Genomic DNA, 17,687 nt, shown 5'->3' on the forward strand with positions numbered 1-17,687 from the left:
CGGCTCGTTTTACTTCATCATTATTATCAGCCTATTTCAACGGCACACTGTAGGGCCAGGCCTCCCGCCTTTATTGCAATCCCTTGACTGCAATCTCACCTGATGGTAAGTGATGATGCAAACTAAGATGGAAGCAGGCTAACTTGTTAGGTATAGGATGAAAATCCACACCCATTTCAGAACCTCAATCGGCTCAGCCGGGGATCGAACCCAGGACCTCCGTCTTGTAAATCCACCGCACATACCACTGCAACACGGAGGCCGTCAAAAGTCATGTAAAAAAGCTGAGCTGAGCTGTAAAAAAGTGGGTTTCTCTTTCTTCCGAGAAATACACAGTCAGTTCTTTAAAGATGAAAATTATAAAAACCGATACGTGTTATCTGAATCACACAAGTGTTATAACACCACAAAATTCTACTAAAAAAAACTTTTCGGAAAAAAATCAAAATTTCATATTCCATTTCAGGAATCAAACCTACAACCTCACGACCTGAAACCGCATAGGCTGACCATAACCAATATACCAATAAAGCAGTTAACTGTTTGACCTACTAGATTATAACAATTACGAAAGTTTATGGTAAAAGAAAATTATGACTCGGTCACTGAGTACTCACGATAAGCGATTGCAATGCAAAAAAATGTTTTACAATAAAATTGTTCGATCTAACAACTCACGCGCACTATACCCTTGGCGGGCGAGCCAATCACGTCGCGTTCTTATTTCAAACACAACATTCGAATTTGGAATAAAATTTTAAATACTTCATCAAACAATAATAGTGATGTGCTTAAATTAGACTTAATCAAAAATAATATCGATAGAAAAGAAAATAAATAAAATGGATCCAGAGAAAAATAAAGTAAAAGAGGTGTCAGTGGACGATATTCTACAAATACTGGGACCGTTTGGAAAGTTCAACGTTTGGAATTATTTACTTATTTTGTTTCCCGTGTTATTGGCGGGGATGTATTCGTCTGTGTATAATTTCGAAGCGATGGATCTTAGATACAGGTGAGATATTATTTCTATAGTATAGAAGTATAGAGCAAAATGTTATCGGAACAAGTTGCTTCGAAAGTCCACTGCTGATTTGTTACAGTACTGTTTGTTTTGTTCTTGCATGAATTCTCATTAAACTCGTAAGTAATAAAGAGTTTATTGTGATATTATCAGAAATGGATGTATACCTTTGAAGAATACTAATTCTTATTTTAAATTAAAATAAATTAAGACTAAGGATTTAAAAAAATAATAAAATCTAAATTGAAATAATAAAATAAAGAAGAAGAATTGAAATAATAAAATAAATAAAATAATTGCAAGAAATCATTGTAATTGTAAACCCATAATCAAGGTAGGTACCCAATACGCTGACGGTTACACCTCTGGATGGCAAGGCTAATCCTTTAAGCCTGACGGTCACCTGACGATAGGCGATTATAAAATACTAGCTGACGCCGCGCGGTTTCACCCGCGTGGTTCTCGTTCCCGTAGGAATACGGAGAGAATATATCGGGGAATTTTTAAAATCGGACCAGTAGTTCCTGAGATTAGCGCGTTCAATCAAACAAACAAACTCTTCAGCTTTATATATATTAGTATAGATTGGATTACATTTTGTAAAGTTCGTAGGTATAGCCAAAAGTAAAAAAAAATCAAAGTCATTTAAGTTACAAATTCGGATCCTTGGTTCAAATAGGTACCATATATAATTCTGAACACCAAAAAACATGCTTTTTTCTCAAGTGTTTAATAAAATACTGTGAAAATCCTAATAAAATCTACTTATTAATTATCACAAAATGTACAAAAGAACGTTAGAACGCTAAAACTAACTCGTAATTATAATAGTATCTAACATAGAGGCAGTCTTTATAGAGTAAGAGATACTTCATCATGCTCCTTATGTAGAAGTTCATTGATTTTTTGTGACTTTTGTTGTTATAATTATATCATCATCCCCTTGATATCGAGCGCGAGCTAATTAGCATGTACTTGTAATATGGAATTCGCAATCTCGATAATTTATTATTTAACGATATATTGCAGTCTCTATTTACTACACTAATTAGTTCTACGAGTATTATGGAAAGCTGATCATATAAGCTCAGTCTGTAGTATGTATCGTAAAGGTCCAGTGGTTAGTTTAAGCCGCTTTGGATCATAAGGTCCTTGCTTCGAGTCTTGGTTCAGACAGCAGGCAATGAAAATAATTAGTTTCTTTTTCAAGACATTTTTTTTGAGAAACAGTTGGCTTGCCTCAGAGAGCATAGTAAGACTATTTCAGCCATTAATATCATAATGGTTCTTTCAGATAAGAATTAGACACTATTATTCTAAGCCCGTCAATACGTGCCTGCTTGGTTTCAGACCCACGCTCAAAATCCCTTTCAACGGCCTCTCTGGCGCAATTGGTAGTGCTGTGGTTCTCAACAGAGAGGTACTGGGTTTGATTCCCAGCACAAGTCAGATTAACATTTATATTTTCTAAATTGACTCAGGTCTGATCTGCTGGTAGGCATGGCCGTGGCTAGTTACCACCCTATTGGCAAAGTCGTACCGCCAAGCGATATAGCGTTCCGGTACGATGCCGCGATGATTTTTTACATTCAGCGGGCGATTTCAGTCTAATTTCGTTAGCCAAACTCTACCTTCTAATACTGCATCGTCACTCACCATGAAGTGCGTTCGCAATCATGGGCAAGACTTGACATTAAATAAAAAATACATGGCCCTACAGTGGGCTATTAAAATAGGCAGATAATTTATGACTATATTTCAAAAATAGAATGTGTTACAAGAACGTTTCACTAAGCTTATCAATTTATGAAAAGTCACGTAAATCATCTAGATATTTAACCTATAATTACGTAGGTTATAAAAATTAAGAAATCAGTTATTATGATAATAATTTCTTTTTCTAGGAACGTGATAGTATGTCAAATTAAAGTTAGATATTAGGTATATGGAGTAACATACAAGTATGTAAGTCATAATTATAATTATTACGGAATAATTTTTTTGTAATTGAATTAGGAGCTCGGAATGTAGTTAAATTAGATATGGCTTTTTTTGTAGGTGTGTCCTATATTACTGAATTTCAAAATATTATCGGTTTCTGAACGATTGTGCCGGTGATGCTGTCTCGCTCGCACATCAACGACTTTCTCACTCTCTGTTCCAACATAATTTCGATTGGAAGTTTTAAATATTTCAAACCTATGGAATACCGGCGTTCACTGTACGGCTTATTCGTTGATGACACTCCCATGATATGCGGGCGACAGGGAGTAAGACTGCGCGGGTGTGAAATCGTGCGTGCGGAGAAGTGAGGTGCATCAGTCGTGGGTTTTTCCCGCGTTTGGCCCGCGCGGACGAAGTGTTACGAACGTAGTAGCCAAGCTATCGCTGGCTAATTTAACCAGGTGACCGCGACATAACCGTCTATTTTAAACAGGTGTGCAGTACCAGAATGCCAAGACCAAGAGGCGAACTTCACAGCGCCTTATCTCGCGGACGGCACGCTCGCGAAGTGCGTGCGATTCGCGCCTTTTACTAACTCCACGGAGCACGTCGCCAACGACACGTGCTCGCCGCACTACTTCGACACGTCCACGGAGGTCAAGTGCGACTCCTATATTTACTTCGAGGAACATTCCATTGTCAAAGAGGTGAGTTGCCAACTTCAATTCAACAGTAACTTCGAGCAAAGGCCATCATCATATCAGCCGATGGACGTCCAGCGAATCTCAGGGAAGCGTTTGATGTCGTAAGTCCGCCTCGTGGGGGGTCGACCAACAACTAAAAGAATTTTTCAAATCGGACCAGTAGTCCCTGAGATTAGTGCGTTCAAACAAACAAACAAACAAACAAACTCTTCAGCACCGAGAAGTCAAGAAAAGGTTAGATTCATCCTTGAACAGAATTAATGCTTGTTTCAGGAGATAAGGGAATTTCGGCTTGTTTTAAAGACTGCTAATATTGTAATTTCTTATAAAAATAACTGTCGTAAGATTAGTCTTATCATATCGCAAATATAAAAGACTGACTGTATGAAAGACCTGAATTTATGAAATATTGAAACCTATGGAATTCCGGCGTTTACTGTACGGCCTAGGCTTGCAATTATAGTCTGGCAAGTTTGTTGCTGACGCCCCCATGATATGCGGGCGACGGGGAAAGACTGCGCGAGTGTGAAATCGTGCGTGCGGTTTAGGTGCATCAGTCGTGGGTTTTTCATTCATACACGCCCCCCGACCCGCGCGGACCATCGGAAGTGTTACGAACGAAGTCGCCAAGCTATAGCAGGCTAATTTAACCAGTTATTATTAAGCCCTATTATTATGAATTATCAGGGTTATGTCAATAAGACATAACCCTGACATAAGACATAATGAGCATATTACGACTAAGTGACAGTGACCTTGCGAATGTAATACTGCATTCGCTATCCATTGAGTGAAAAAACATCGTAGAACAACATGTGTATTAAAATTTTATACAAACAACAAGTTGGAAACTTGGAAATAGAAAATACATTTTCAAAAAAACATTGTGTGGATCATCATCGATGCAAGTAAAATTATGGGCGCCGCCATGTTGGCCTTGGCTGCTATGCCGAGCTCCTGACAATTTTCGCCTACACCACGACCAGCTGTAATGCGATATAAGACAGATGCAAAAAAATATAAGGCAATGGAAAAAGGTTTCCCTTGAAAATGCTCTTAAATTGGAAGAAGGAAGAAGGAAAATCCACAATACATACCAGTACATACCACACATAGAAATTAGGGTAGGCACCTACCCTAATCAACACGCACACACGCACAACATACACACATATATTTTTACATAATTACACTTACATTGTGAATTATTAAAGTAAGTTAAAAAAATATTGATAATGGTAACTGGTAATTTATAATTTGTAAAACTTGTAATTTATCTTTACTTATAGTTTTACTAGCGGACACCCGCAACTTCGTCCGTGTGGAATTTAGTTTTTCACAAATCCCTCGGGAACCATGGATTTTTTCGGGATAAAAAGCCTATGTGTTAATCCATGCTATAATGTATATCTCAATACCAAATTTCAGCTAATTCAGTTAAGTAGTCGAGGCGTGAAAGAGTAACAAACATTCATATCATTAAAATCATCAGTATTAGCAAATCTCGGGAAACCATGGATTTTTTCGGGATAAAAAGTAACCTATGTGTCTGTCCATAGTAGTAAAATCCATTTCCATTCCAAATTTTAGCCAAATCTCTTCAGTAGTAGCGGCGTTAAAGAGTAACATACATTCAAACATCCATACAAACTTTCGCGTTTATAATATTAGTAGGATGTTATACTTAGTTGAAACTGTATTGTATTGTACAGTTACAATATCATGAATACTGTAATCCTTGTGGCCTTATGTGTAAGTTAACGTATTCTAATAATCATGTATTGTAACGCTGTTGATTACAAATAGGTAAATAAATAAAGCACTCTGAGAGGCATTTGCCTGAGTAACATAAATCATAGTTACATTTAGTTTAGCTGTAGGTAATAACTTTCCAATTGCAATCAAATCTCGCATCAAATCTAGGTACTAATTTCTGAATGGTGATTTAATAAACCTACTCGTATAGCAGAGTTTATTGTTTACTTCGATAATAATGATTTATTCTCAAGTTCAAGGGTTGACAAATTGGTTTGTATGGTCCATAATTAAATTCTCAGAACAAATCGATTATTTGATAGATGACAACTTGATGGTTGCGACCTCTACTGACGAGCATCATCATTATTATCAACCTATTTTTACCGCGTTGAATTGAGAACCCCCGTGTTTTTGATCGTTTAAAAAAGGAAAACAAACGCAAAAAAAAAAAATTTTACTTCTTAAATACATATTTACTTCAGTTTTATGTACAGCTGATTTTGTACTCCGTTCTATCGTCACGGTATTTCAAGGCGGTTTATAGCTATTAGCTGTGATTTAAGTGATTCAACCAAATCAAAAGCGTTTAAATTTTTTACACGTGTTTTTCGTACTTTACTACCCTAGTAGATGACTGTAGAGTGTAGAGCATAGGCGTATATGGGGAGGGGGAGGGGGGGGAGGATTTCCATCCCCGTCCAAATATGAAGAACACCGTAGTCTCAAGTCACTTAGCTTTGCTGTGACCTTTAGAAAAACTCCGATACCAAATCATCATTTCATTTAAGGGTCCGTAAGGAATAGTTGTCAGCTTAGGGTCTGCGTATTGGAGACATGACTCCTCATGATGTCCCGTAGAAAATATACAAAAATAACGTTTAATATTTGGACAATTATATTCTACGTTTTTTTTTTATTTTTTACAAGTTAGCCCTTAACTACAATCTCACCTGATGGTAAGTGATGATGCAATTTAAAATGGAAGCGGGCTAACTTGTTAGGAGGAGGATGAAAATCCACACCCCTTTCGGTTTCTATACGGCACCGTACCGGAACGCTAAATCACTTGGCGGTACGTCTATGCCGGTAGGGTGGTAACTAGCCACGGCGGAAACCTCCCACCAGCCAGACCTAGACCAATAAAAAAAAATCTCAATCGGCCCAGCCGGGGATCGAACCCAGGACCTCCGTCTTGTAAATCCACCGCGCATACCACTGCGCCACGGAGGCCGTAAAACGTACGTATACCTAATGAAATGTAGCCCATAGCTGAAACTTTCAGTTACACTTTGGTCTATGTCTACTTGCAACACAGTAACTATTTAAGTATAGTTTAGCAAGAATGAATATGGTATCTTATTTGTAAGCACTTATCTATACTAATATCTTAAAAAGGTAAAGTTTGTGGTATTGTAGGGAGTAATATCTAGATCTACTGAACCGATACTGAAAATTCTTTTACCATTAGAAAGCCACTTTTACCATTAGGCTTTTATTTATTATTTTTGACGACCTCCGTGGCGCAGTGGTATGCGCGGTGGATTTACAAGTCGGAGGTCCTGGGTTCGAACCCCAGCTGGGTCGGTTGAGGTTTTCTTAATTGGTCTAGGTCTGGCTGGTGGGAGGCTTTGGCCGTGGCTAGTTACCACCCTACCGACAAAGACGTATCGCCAAGCGATTTAGCGTTCCGGTACGATGTCGTGTAGAAACCGAAAGGGGTGTGGATTTTCATCCTCTTCCTAACAAGTTAGCCCGCTTCCATCTTAGATTGCATCATCACTTACCATCAGGTGAGATTGTAGTCAAGGGCTAAGTTGTAAAAGAATAAAAAAGGCTATATTTTATCTACGTATTTTCACGGGAACGGGAACTACGCGGGTGAAACAGTGAGGTTTCGGTAATAAGACCTCACCATTGCCTTCCTTATAGGTAAATTCTTTCTTTTTCAGTTTAACCTCGGCTGTCAAGATTGGAAGAGATCCCTGGTGGGTACCATCCACAATGCCGGCTTCTTCATCTCCATACCACTGACTGGTCTCATCTCCGACAAGTATGGAAGACGCTTGGCACTGGTCTTCGCGAGCGTTGCAAATGGCGTGTTCGGAGTAATTCGAGCGTTCTCTCTGAATTACGAAATGTTTATCGTGCTTGAGTTTCTGGAGCCTGCTTTGGGTGGTGGAGTTTATACTGCTTGTTTCGTTTTGGGTAAGTTTTTTTTTTGTTTTTAGCATAAGCATACATAGAGGGAGGAACGTGGGCATCCTAGAATTCTGCCACTACCCTAGGATTCTGGGCTACCTATATGGAATTCTATTATGTTACTAATAATGGACTTTTAGGAGTTCGTTTATGCTGACGTATATTAATAGTGTAACCATTGTGTAATGGAAAGCGCATATATACGTCAGACACTTCCCGCGACTTGCGCAAAACAGTCGAGTGTAACATTAAATAAATAAATAAATATCATTCTCCGAATAGTATTACACTTACTACAGAGACTACAACAGTTGCTAAAGACTTGATGTCGGGATGATGAAGATGAAGATGAAAAAAGGTTTTTGCTGGTAGAGTGGCAACCTCCCACCAGCTAGATCTGGACCAATTATGAAATCATTATTCGGCTCAGCCGGGGATCGTACCCAGGACCTCCGTTTTGTAAATCCACTGCGCATTCCACTGTGCCACGGAGGCAGAATCATTCTCTTACTCCAAATTATCTTCGAACCGTCGTGGATAAAAAAATTAAGATAGGTACATCAAAGTAAATAAAATAGAGGACAAAATGTGCGGAAAAGTTTCAGACTACAATATAAATATTCTATAACTAGTAAATGCTCACTTCCTATGTTAACTTAGTTATTTTAATCAATATTGATGAAACAGTTCATTAAGAACCCGGAGGAAGGTTCTTTAGATACATAAATGGTCCGAGAGCTGATAGACATTTTAGGTTAGGTATTTAAGCAGACTCAGAAGTGATTACAAAAAAAAGGAAATTAATGTCAAACCAAATTAAGACCCTAGAATGGCAGAGAATGATCTTGAGCGAAGTCACGCACTTGTGAACGTTGTGTGTAGGGTTAAAGGTACCTTTGACTGTTAACAAACACTCCCCTTTTCCACTCAAGTCGCCTTCACCGCCTATCCCAAGTAACCCATAAAGAATTACACAACAAGAGATGTGGACGGCTCGAACGCCACGAGCACACTGAAGCCAACACGAGATCGAGCGACGTCATATCCGTCACAGACTAGTATTTCCTACACTATTTATTAAAAACATGTAAATTTAAAAAGCGGCGGCGTCGTTGCAACGCGGCGATAACAGATATTTCAGGCAAGCTTGGAACTGTACCTTTTCTAGTCTACTAGGCTTTCGTCGCAACGACTACGGCGTTAAATGGCCGATTTTTCGTCACGAAAAAATGTAACAAGAGTTAAAAGGGTTGATTTTACTACTTCAAAGCCAGGTCTTTGCTGGGGTAGCATTTATTATTATTTACATTTTTTCGTGACGAAAAATCGGCCATTTAACGCCGTAGTCGTTGCGACGAAAGCCTAGTAGACTTTTTTTGCAAAAAATATCCTTGGGGCAATCTGAAATTTTATTTTTATATCTAAGGAGGCAAAAAAATCAGCCTGATTATTTAGTCGACGAAACTACGTATGTTGCATTTAATTAATTTGATCTTTATTTAGAAATACCCGAGTGGCATATTTTTTTACTTTTATTTATTAAATTTAAAGATATTTTGATTGATCTAGCCCCCCATCAGGTCTTTAGTTCTGAGTCTGTGGTCACCAAATATAATTAACATTTTTCGTATTCCGCAAAGCCGAAATTCACTATGTCCAACTCATTTTGATTACTTAGCAATAAATAAATAGTGAACATACAAAATCATGGGACTCAAGAATTACCTACAATAGCTAGTTGACACTAGCTAACTTGTACCTGCTATATAAAGTAATAAAAAAAATACCTACCCAAAAATGTTGACCAGCTCTTTCAGCTAAAACTGGTCGCCAACTCGTATGCCATATTAAGCTGTTTACGTCAAGACAAATAGCATGAATACAATTAAATACAGCATACCTTCCGTGTGCAAATTATTTATTTATGTCGTTCCCATGCTATAAACATTAACTGCACTGTTATTTTTTTTACCGAGTTCATAAAAGTAGGTTTTTTTTATTTGTTTTTTTTTATTTTTTACAAGTTGACTAAAACACCTGATGGTAAGTGATGATGCAATCTAAGGTATAAGCGGGCTAACTTGTTAAGAGGAGGATGAAAATCCACACCCCTTTCGGTTTCTACACGACAGCGTATAGGTACGCTAAATTGCACGGCGGTACGTCTTTGGCTCCCACCAGCCAGACCTGGACCAATTAAGAAAACCATAAATTGGACCAGCCGGGGATCGAACCCTTGTAAATCCACCGCGCGTTCCACTGCGCCACGGGGGTCGTCAAAAGGTTCTGTTTTCAACCCATTTATGTGTAGCGGGTTTTAAAATTAATGCCTCGTTTGTCCAATGGTTAGCCTATGTGGCTTCGTATAATGAAGTCCTAAGTTCGAGTCCTATAGGCTTATCATGCGACCCACGATGTTTTAACATGAAGACAAATCGACCATTAACGCGGTACTTTCGTTGCGTTGCGACGAAGGAGAGAGCGAAAGGAGATGTACCAAAATTGCCCCAGGTGAAATGGAAACCTAGTGGATATGACGTCTGTATTCGATTCGGAGGGCGTAGGTTCGAATCCGGTCCGGGACATGCACCTTCAACTTTTTATTTATATGCATTTTAAGAAATATCACGATTCACATCACAATCTTGATTATCTAGATGTGTGAAGTCTGCCAATCCGCATTGGGCCAGCGTGGTGGACTATTAGTAGAAGCCCACTCATTCTGAGTGGAGACTCGTGCTCAACAGTGAGCCGAACATGAGTCGTTAATGATGATGAAAACCTTAACCGCAGATTTTGTTAATGGGTTAAAAAGAACACATCCAAATTTAAATCGTTAAGCTTCTAGAAATACTTTTAATGAAGAAAATAACTGTCTCTTTAAACTAAATTCAAACCTAGTTTATAAAAAAATCGCAATAAAAAATACTAACAGAAGAAACGTACATTCCCAGTTGATCGCTCGTAGTATATTTACAAAAAACGTCTTAAAGTAACTATTGTAGTTCGAATCAATGAAAAGTGTCTTTCTAAACTAATTTTATAACTAAACACGTATAAATACGTGAATCTGGCCTTGCCGATATAATGCCTATTGCATGTATAATAAAATTGTCCACTACTGTACAAGTTAGCCCTTGACTACAATCTCACCTGATGGTAAGTGATGATGTAATCTAAGATGGAAGCGGGCTAACTTGTTAGGAGGAGGACGAAAATCCACGCTCCTTTCGGTTTCTAAACGTCATCGTACCGGAACGCTGAATAGCTTGGCGGTACGTCTTTGTCGGTAGGGTGGTAACTAGCCACGGCCGAAGCCTCCCACCAGCTAGACCTGGACCAATTAAGAAAACCTCAATCGGCCCAGCCGGGGATCGAACCCATGACTTCCGTCATTAAATCCACCGCGCATACCACTGCGCTACGGAGGCCGTCAAAATTAAATAGTTAGTAATTTATTTCAAACACAAAAAGGACTGGATAAGTTTTAATGTGAACTCTATATTTTAAGAGTTACTAGTAGTTAGTTACTTTTCTTTGAAGATATTTTGAAATTGTTTGTTGGGGGAAATTATATAGTCAATGCTACTAAAAAAATATATATTTTTAATAATTTTTTGACTGTTTGTCTGTCTGTCCGTATTTAATTTTGACCGGGCATTATGCTGAAACTATTGAATGACAATTAAACTTGGCACGATTTTAGACCTTAAAATGGTTAGAGGATAGATAAATTAGAAGAGGGAGAAGCAGGGGTTGAAAGTTTGTATGGAAGTCCTACATTTTTCAATTTACATAATTATGTAAAAATTGGTAACTAGGTGTACCTACTACCAAAAATAATGTCATTCCAAATTCTACTCCTAAATAGTTAAAAAAGGTTGAAGTTTTCAATATAAACCAACAACGATATAGTTATAATTTTGTAAAATAATAAATGGACTATTTATTTTACCTAAATTATGCGAAAATTTAAGTAGAAGGGGGTGAAATAGGGGTTCAGAGTTTACATCGATTCCGTCCGCTAGTGAATTAATAAATACGAATTTATGAATACAATCGTAATTTTATTAGCCGCAAGGACGCAGGCGTCCCTCATAAAGAACAGACGATATGGAGCTTAGACGCTGCTCTCAGTGGCGTGCATAAGGTGTTCAACTAGAATATGCACTATAAGTAAAAATTTAAATATATTCCTTGTTCAACTATATATTCTGTGGTCCAACATAGCTTTGTATTGAGTCATTAGGGTAGGTATCTATAAAGTGCACGCTACTGGGCCTGCTCTAATAGCATCCTTCTCAGTTCCTCACCTATAATAAGGGAGGCTTGGCCGTTAAAATAGGCTGATAATGATGAAACAATAGCAATTTTAGCCCCATTAGTAAAACCGTTTACATGGCTCACTACTTCTTTGCGACTTTGAGCGATTAATTAAACTTCTTGTTGAGTTTCCGGTCACCATTGTTTTCTTACCCGTGTTCCATCTAGGCTACTAACATGCGTGACTTGCAGAGTATAAAAACAACGTTTATAAAATAAAAAACTGTGGTTAATCCTTATAAAACTGTCTGCTTACCATATAATTTATTTATTTTACGCGATTTAAGTTAAGTTTAGTTAAGCTATTTCTACGAAAGAATTTATTTAACGTGATGCAGTGGGTGAAGTAGCTCATCAAAAGTATTGAAAAAAATAACTTAAAAACTATAACATGACTATGCGAAAAGGGGTCTAAAAAGAACGAAACAAGAAAATATCTCAGACAGAAATAGAGAAATGCATAGGTACAAAAAAGGTAAAGCCGTGGTCCTCCTACTGTATACCTGTATGTTTAAATGAGGTGGAGGCCAGGACCTGAAAAATTCCGCCATATAAAATTTATATAGTATCGGGCCATTATTACGAATCTATTGACACCTCAATCATTAAAATCGGTTCGGTATTATTTCGGCCGTCCGAATCGAAGGAAGAGGTTAATCCATTGGGCTATTAGGTACGTCTCGAATAAATCTAATAGAATTAAAGGTCATACAACGTTGGCCCAGGGAACCCAGGCAGGTATACCCCTGTTTAAAAGTATATGGATATGATAATATGATGTATAAATAAGAATCTGGTTTAATAAATTGGCTTAGTAAAAGTATGTTTATTAAAGAAAAACAAATTTTTTTTATCACTCTTCTAGGGCAAAATGTTCACCGGTGTACCAAAGCGCCGAAGTAACATTTGAAGTTGTATTTTTTTTTTTCTGTAACCAACAAGCCTATTGGTTGACAAGAAAATGAACAAACAAACCAATCATAAGTATTCAAAAAGTATCGTAAAGCTCAGGCTGTATAGTCAACGATCTTAGCTTGTTCCCATTGTGGACAAATGAAAGATAAATTAAAAATATTGTAAAACCGTACCTATAACAAACTTTTTTTGATAAAGTAATGATATCATTATTAAAGTAGAATTATTAAGATTTTTTTAGCTACAAGTAAATTGCCGGGTGGTAAGGATAGCCCTGGGACGGGGATGGGCATTCCCCTTTATTAACATTTGTTATTTGTTTCTTCAACAGCGTTGGAGCTTGTTGGTCCAAAAGGCAGAGTGTTCATCAGTCTACTATTCAACACAATGTTCATACTCGGCGGAGTGACTGTCACGCTTCTGTCTTGGTGGCTGCAGAGTTGGAGATATCTCCTATTAATCATCTATACACCAGCAATATTAGTGTTCTTCTATTTGTGGTCGCTCACCGAAAGTTTCCGATGGTTATTCAGCAAAGGACGGTACGAAGAAGGTATAAACGTTCTATCTAAATGTGAGAAGATTAACAATGTCACAGTCCCCAAAGACCATTACGCCCAAGTGGAGAAAGAAGCAATGAAACAGAGAGACGCGAGGAAACGCGAAGTTGTTGCAACTAACCGTTCCACTTTCAAACAGCTTCTAATGTCTCCGATGATTTGGAAAAGATTGTTCACTTGTTCTTTCCTCTGGACAACGTCTACTTTGGTTTACTACGGTTTATCCATCAATGCTATAGAACTATCTGGGAATAGTTATTTGAATTACATCGTGGTTCTTGTGATTGAAGCTCCAGCCAATGTCTGCAAGTTGGTTTGCCTGGACAGGTTCGGAAGGAAGAGGGTTATAGCGATTGCATATTTGTTGACTGGTGCTATACTTATCAACTATGGATTTATACCAGGTAAATAAAAGTATTCATTGACAATCTTCCGATGTTCTTTGAACTGATAATGTTAGTTTTTTATGGAATTTCTTAATATGACAATTTTAGTTTTATAGTTAGCTAATTATTTTCGAAAGTTGTTAAGAAAACAAGGAATTTACAACGTTGCTCAGTAAAGAAATCTAATGAATTATAGTATTATCATAGAAGTGGCAAGATTTTAATCTTTACTAATAATTTACTTTATTAATTACTAGCAGATGTTACTTGTCTTCACATGCGTGGTTCCCGTTCCCGTAGGAAAACATGGATAAAATATATCCTATAGCATTCGGGAACAGTGTAGCTTCCTAACTGTGAAAGATTTTTTTCAAATCAGTTCTGTAGTTTCAGAGCCTATTCAATGCAAACAAACAACTTTTTATTATATTGATATAGACTAGCGCCCGCGACTTCATCCGTCCTTAAATATTCTTGCAAAATCAGTTCTTCATCAATAAACGTCAAACGGCTATCGAGATTTCGTGACCTTTCGCTTTTAGGTATATATTTAGAAGATTTAATTTATTCAAATTAAATAATTTACTCGTTGCCAAATCATTCTTAGCGGACGTCTAGTGACTGTAAACTACCTCCCTGCCAAATTTAATATTTTTTCGTCTAGCGGTTTTCCAGATTTCGTGTTGAGTGACCTTTCGTTGTTATAAATTCAGAAGGTTTATTTTATTTAAATAAAATAATTTTACTTTTACAGGTGGAAACTGGTCAACAGCCTTCTATCTGGGCGGGAAATTCTTCATCACCCTCGCATACAACTCTCTGTACATTTTCGCGGCGGAGGTTTTCCCCACCAATTACAGGACGACATTGTTAGCGATTTGTTCCACTGTGGGACGAATAGGCTCGGCCGTCGCCCCGCAGACACCATTATTGGTAAGTTTTCATTCACTAAAAACTAAAAAACATGTAAACAGTAAACAGTCAAATATCACACAAGGAACAAAATAACAGATATATCTTAACTTAATTATTAAGGGGAAGAACTCACCGACAGATGATCGGTGAAGTTTTTGTTGTCTAATGCTAGCCACTAACGGTCAATTATTCTCACGTTTCTGTAGCACCCACGGGATGATGACAGTTTTTAAAATTGTATATAAATTAGGAGTATCCTAATAGTAAAGCAATTTTCTAAAAGTAACAGGATATCTGCGATCATTACTTTCGGAGTTACAGGGATTTAGAGAGTCAGATTTGCGGCGCTGCCGCGTATCCCTGAAAAACGCTCCATACAAAATGGCAGGAACTAGTGACGTCGTTGGCTCGCTGATCGTTAGATTTGTACGGGCGTTCAAACAAAATCACTAATATCTTTGTTATTTGTGCGTTTATGTTTATAGTTTATTTATTGAAAAATGTCACATTTAATGTAAGGAAGCTAAAACTGTATGAATGAGGTTGTGTTTTGCACTCATGAGTGGGGACGTTTCTTAGTCGCTGATTGTGCATCCATTTTTAGGAGATCGATGTTTAATAATTATAATTTTTGTTTTTACAGTCAAAGTTCTACGAATTCCTACCAACTTTACTGTTTGGTGTAATGTCAGCGATGTCCGGATTCCTTGTACTCACTCTACCGGAGACTAACAATCAAAAACTTCCAGACTCTCTAAAAGATGCTCAGGATCAAGACAGGAAGAGACAAACAGACGAGAGTCAAAGAGAAGGAGATTTTGATGAAATAAAAAGAGACCATAGAGACGGTGAAAAGAGGACTAGTTTATGAATGAATCGAAAGATTTGCTTTGTTTCATTGTGTGAGAGAATTGGTGAATTTAAAGACTGAATTAATAAAGTTATAGGGCAGTGCGTTTTCAATATTATCTTCAATACTCGGTTGCTACTTATATTATAGCATGCAATGACATTTACTAGAGATAGGGCACTGCCAATGATAATTTTATACTATAGATGGGTTACGTCCTTACAAAATCACCGCAAAAAGTGATCCGAATACAAAACTGAGGGCACACAAGCACAATTTTGCCTTTAATTCCATTATATATTTATGTATATATAGTTTATACACTTCCTGAACACACAACTCGTCATTGTAGACGATATTTAGGTATTATTTGTTTAAATAACGTTCGTTGTTGACCACAACTAACATTGAGTTGACTGCAAATTTCCTCTTTTGAGCGCCTCATTTTTCATGCGTTAGTAATACATCTAACAGTATTTTATATCATAGGGCACTAACACATCGAAACTGAGGCGGACTGTGCATAATTGTCCTAATTTCATTTAGTCGCTTATTAAACAACGAAAGTTATTTTAACACATAATACCTAAATATTGTCTACAATGTCGAGTTGTGTGTTTAGGAAGTGTAAAAACTATAAACACATAAATATATAATGTAAGTAAACACAAAACTGTACATGTTTGCACTCACTAAATTCGGGTCACTTTTTGCGGTAATTTTGTAGGCACGTAACATTTTTGTAGGCACGTAACATATCTATGGTATAAAATAATCATTGTCAGCATATTTTAAAAAAGTTGAAGCCATAAATACATATGGGTCGAATGTGGAATATTCCTTTTACAGTCAATTGAATATTACATTCAGCCCTAAGAGTCACAAATAGGTACTCTAAATACGAGTACTAATAATACCTACTATAATTAATTCAGAGAGTTTATCTATGGTTTAATTTTATAGTTATTGTACGATTGATATCCAAATATGTGTACCTAATACACTGATTAAAGAATAATAGGCAGATAGAGCGAACGGAACACGGCAGTCATTCTAAATATAAATTCAAAAACTAATACATTCTCGAGTCTGTACAACACAAAGCATCAGTAATTTTCAATATTATTCAAGAAAAATGGCGTCTTATGTTTTTTAATATTTAAAAAAAAAATCACAAAAACAAAAAAAATTAAGTTGGAATTACTATTATTTTATGGATAAGGTATACTGTATTTTGATTATTTATTGGTCTATTAGGATATCAATTTACGTAATTATCTTAGGTGTTGTCTTGAAATACAAATTATGAAAAGGTTTGTTTATGCGGATTATAAATACGGGGGCGCGTGACATTTTTTTTTTTTGGGTTTCACCGGCCTCACTGCGCGACTTGTAAAGACTCATTCTGTCTCATTCTGTATTCTGTGGCCTAATATAACAAAATTATTAGAATCAAATCTTGCTGAAAGGGGTAAAATAGCTGAAAAATAAAGAAATCTGTTTATTTTTTTATATATTTATATGGAGTTCTTATTAACTGATACTTATAAGCCTTTCTCATTTCCTTAGTATTTTAAATATTTTAAGTAGCTATAAACTGCAATTTTGTAATACTTACTTATAAAAAAAATATAAATAAAAAAGTACGTGTGTGTTATTTCACCCTAAATTTAAATTAAAGATAATATATTTATTTATTGGTCGCTAACTATGGGCCTCATAAGAAGGCTTAGAGTCACACAGCGGGCGATGGAACGAGCTATGTTAGGAGTATCTCTGCGTGATCGAATTAGAAATGAGGAGATCCGCAGAAGAACCAAAGTCACCGACATAGCTCAACGAGTTGCGAAGCTGAAGTGGCAATGGGCGGGGCACATAGTTCGAAGAGCCGATGGACGTTGGGGTCCCAAAGTGATGGAATGGCGACCCCGCACTAGTAAGCGCAGTGTTGGCCGACCCCCCACCAGGTGGACTGACGACATCAAGCGAGTCGCAGGGATTCGCTGGATGCAGGCGGCTCAGTATCGTGATGTTTGGAAGTCCCTACAAAAGGCCTATGTCCTGCAGTGGACGTCCATCGGCTGATATGATGATGATGATGATGATATT

The 17,687-nt window shown here is 37.2% G+C and overlaps 1 protein-coding gene across 1 annotated transcript; it reads left to right on the plus strand.

Moving 5' to 3' along the window:
* Window positions 1-698: 698 nt before the first annotated feature.
* LOC112049445 (organic cation transporter protein) lies at window positions 699-17,213 on the plus strand. Its single transcript, XM_024087322.2, has 6 exons — window positions 699-1,015; window positions 3,462-3,675; window positions 7,380-7,635; window positions 13,199-13,831; window positions 14,568-14,746; window positions 15,372-17,213. The coding sequence occupies exons 1-6, from the start codon at window positions 843-845 to the stop codon at window positions 15,597-15,599; spliced, it is 1,683 nt and encodes a 560-aa protein (XP_023943090.1). The 5' UTR covers window positions 699-842; the 3' UTR covers window positions 15,600-17,213.
* The last annotated feature ends 474 nt before the right edge of the window (window positions 17,214-17,687 follow it).

Source organism: Bicyclus anynana, chromosome 17 (assembly GCF_947172395.1).
Source record: "Bicyclus anynana chromosome 17, ilBicAnyn1.1, whole genome shotgun sequence".
Taxonomy (NCBI): Eukaryota; Metazoa; Arthropoda; class Insecta; order Lepidoptera; family Nymphalidae; genus Bicyclus; species Bicyclus anynana.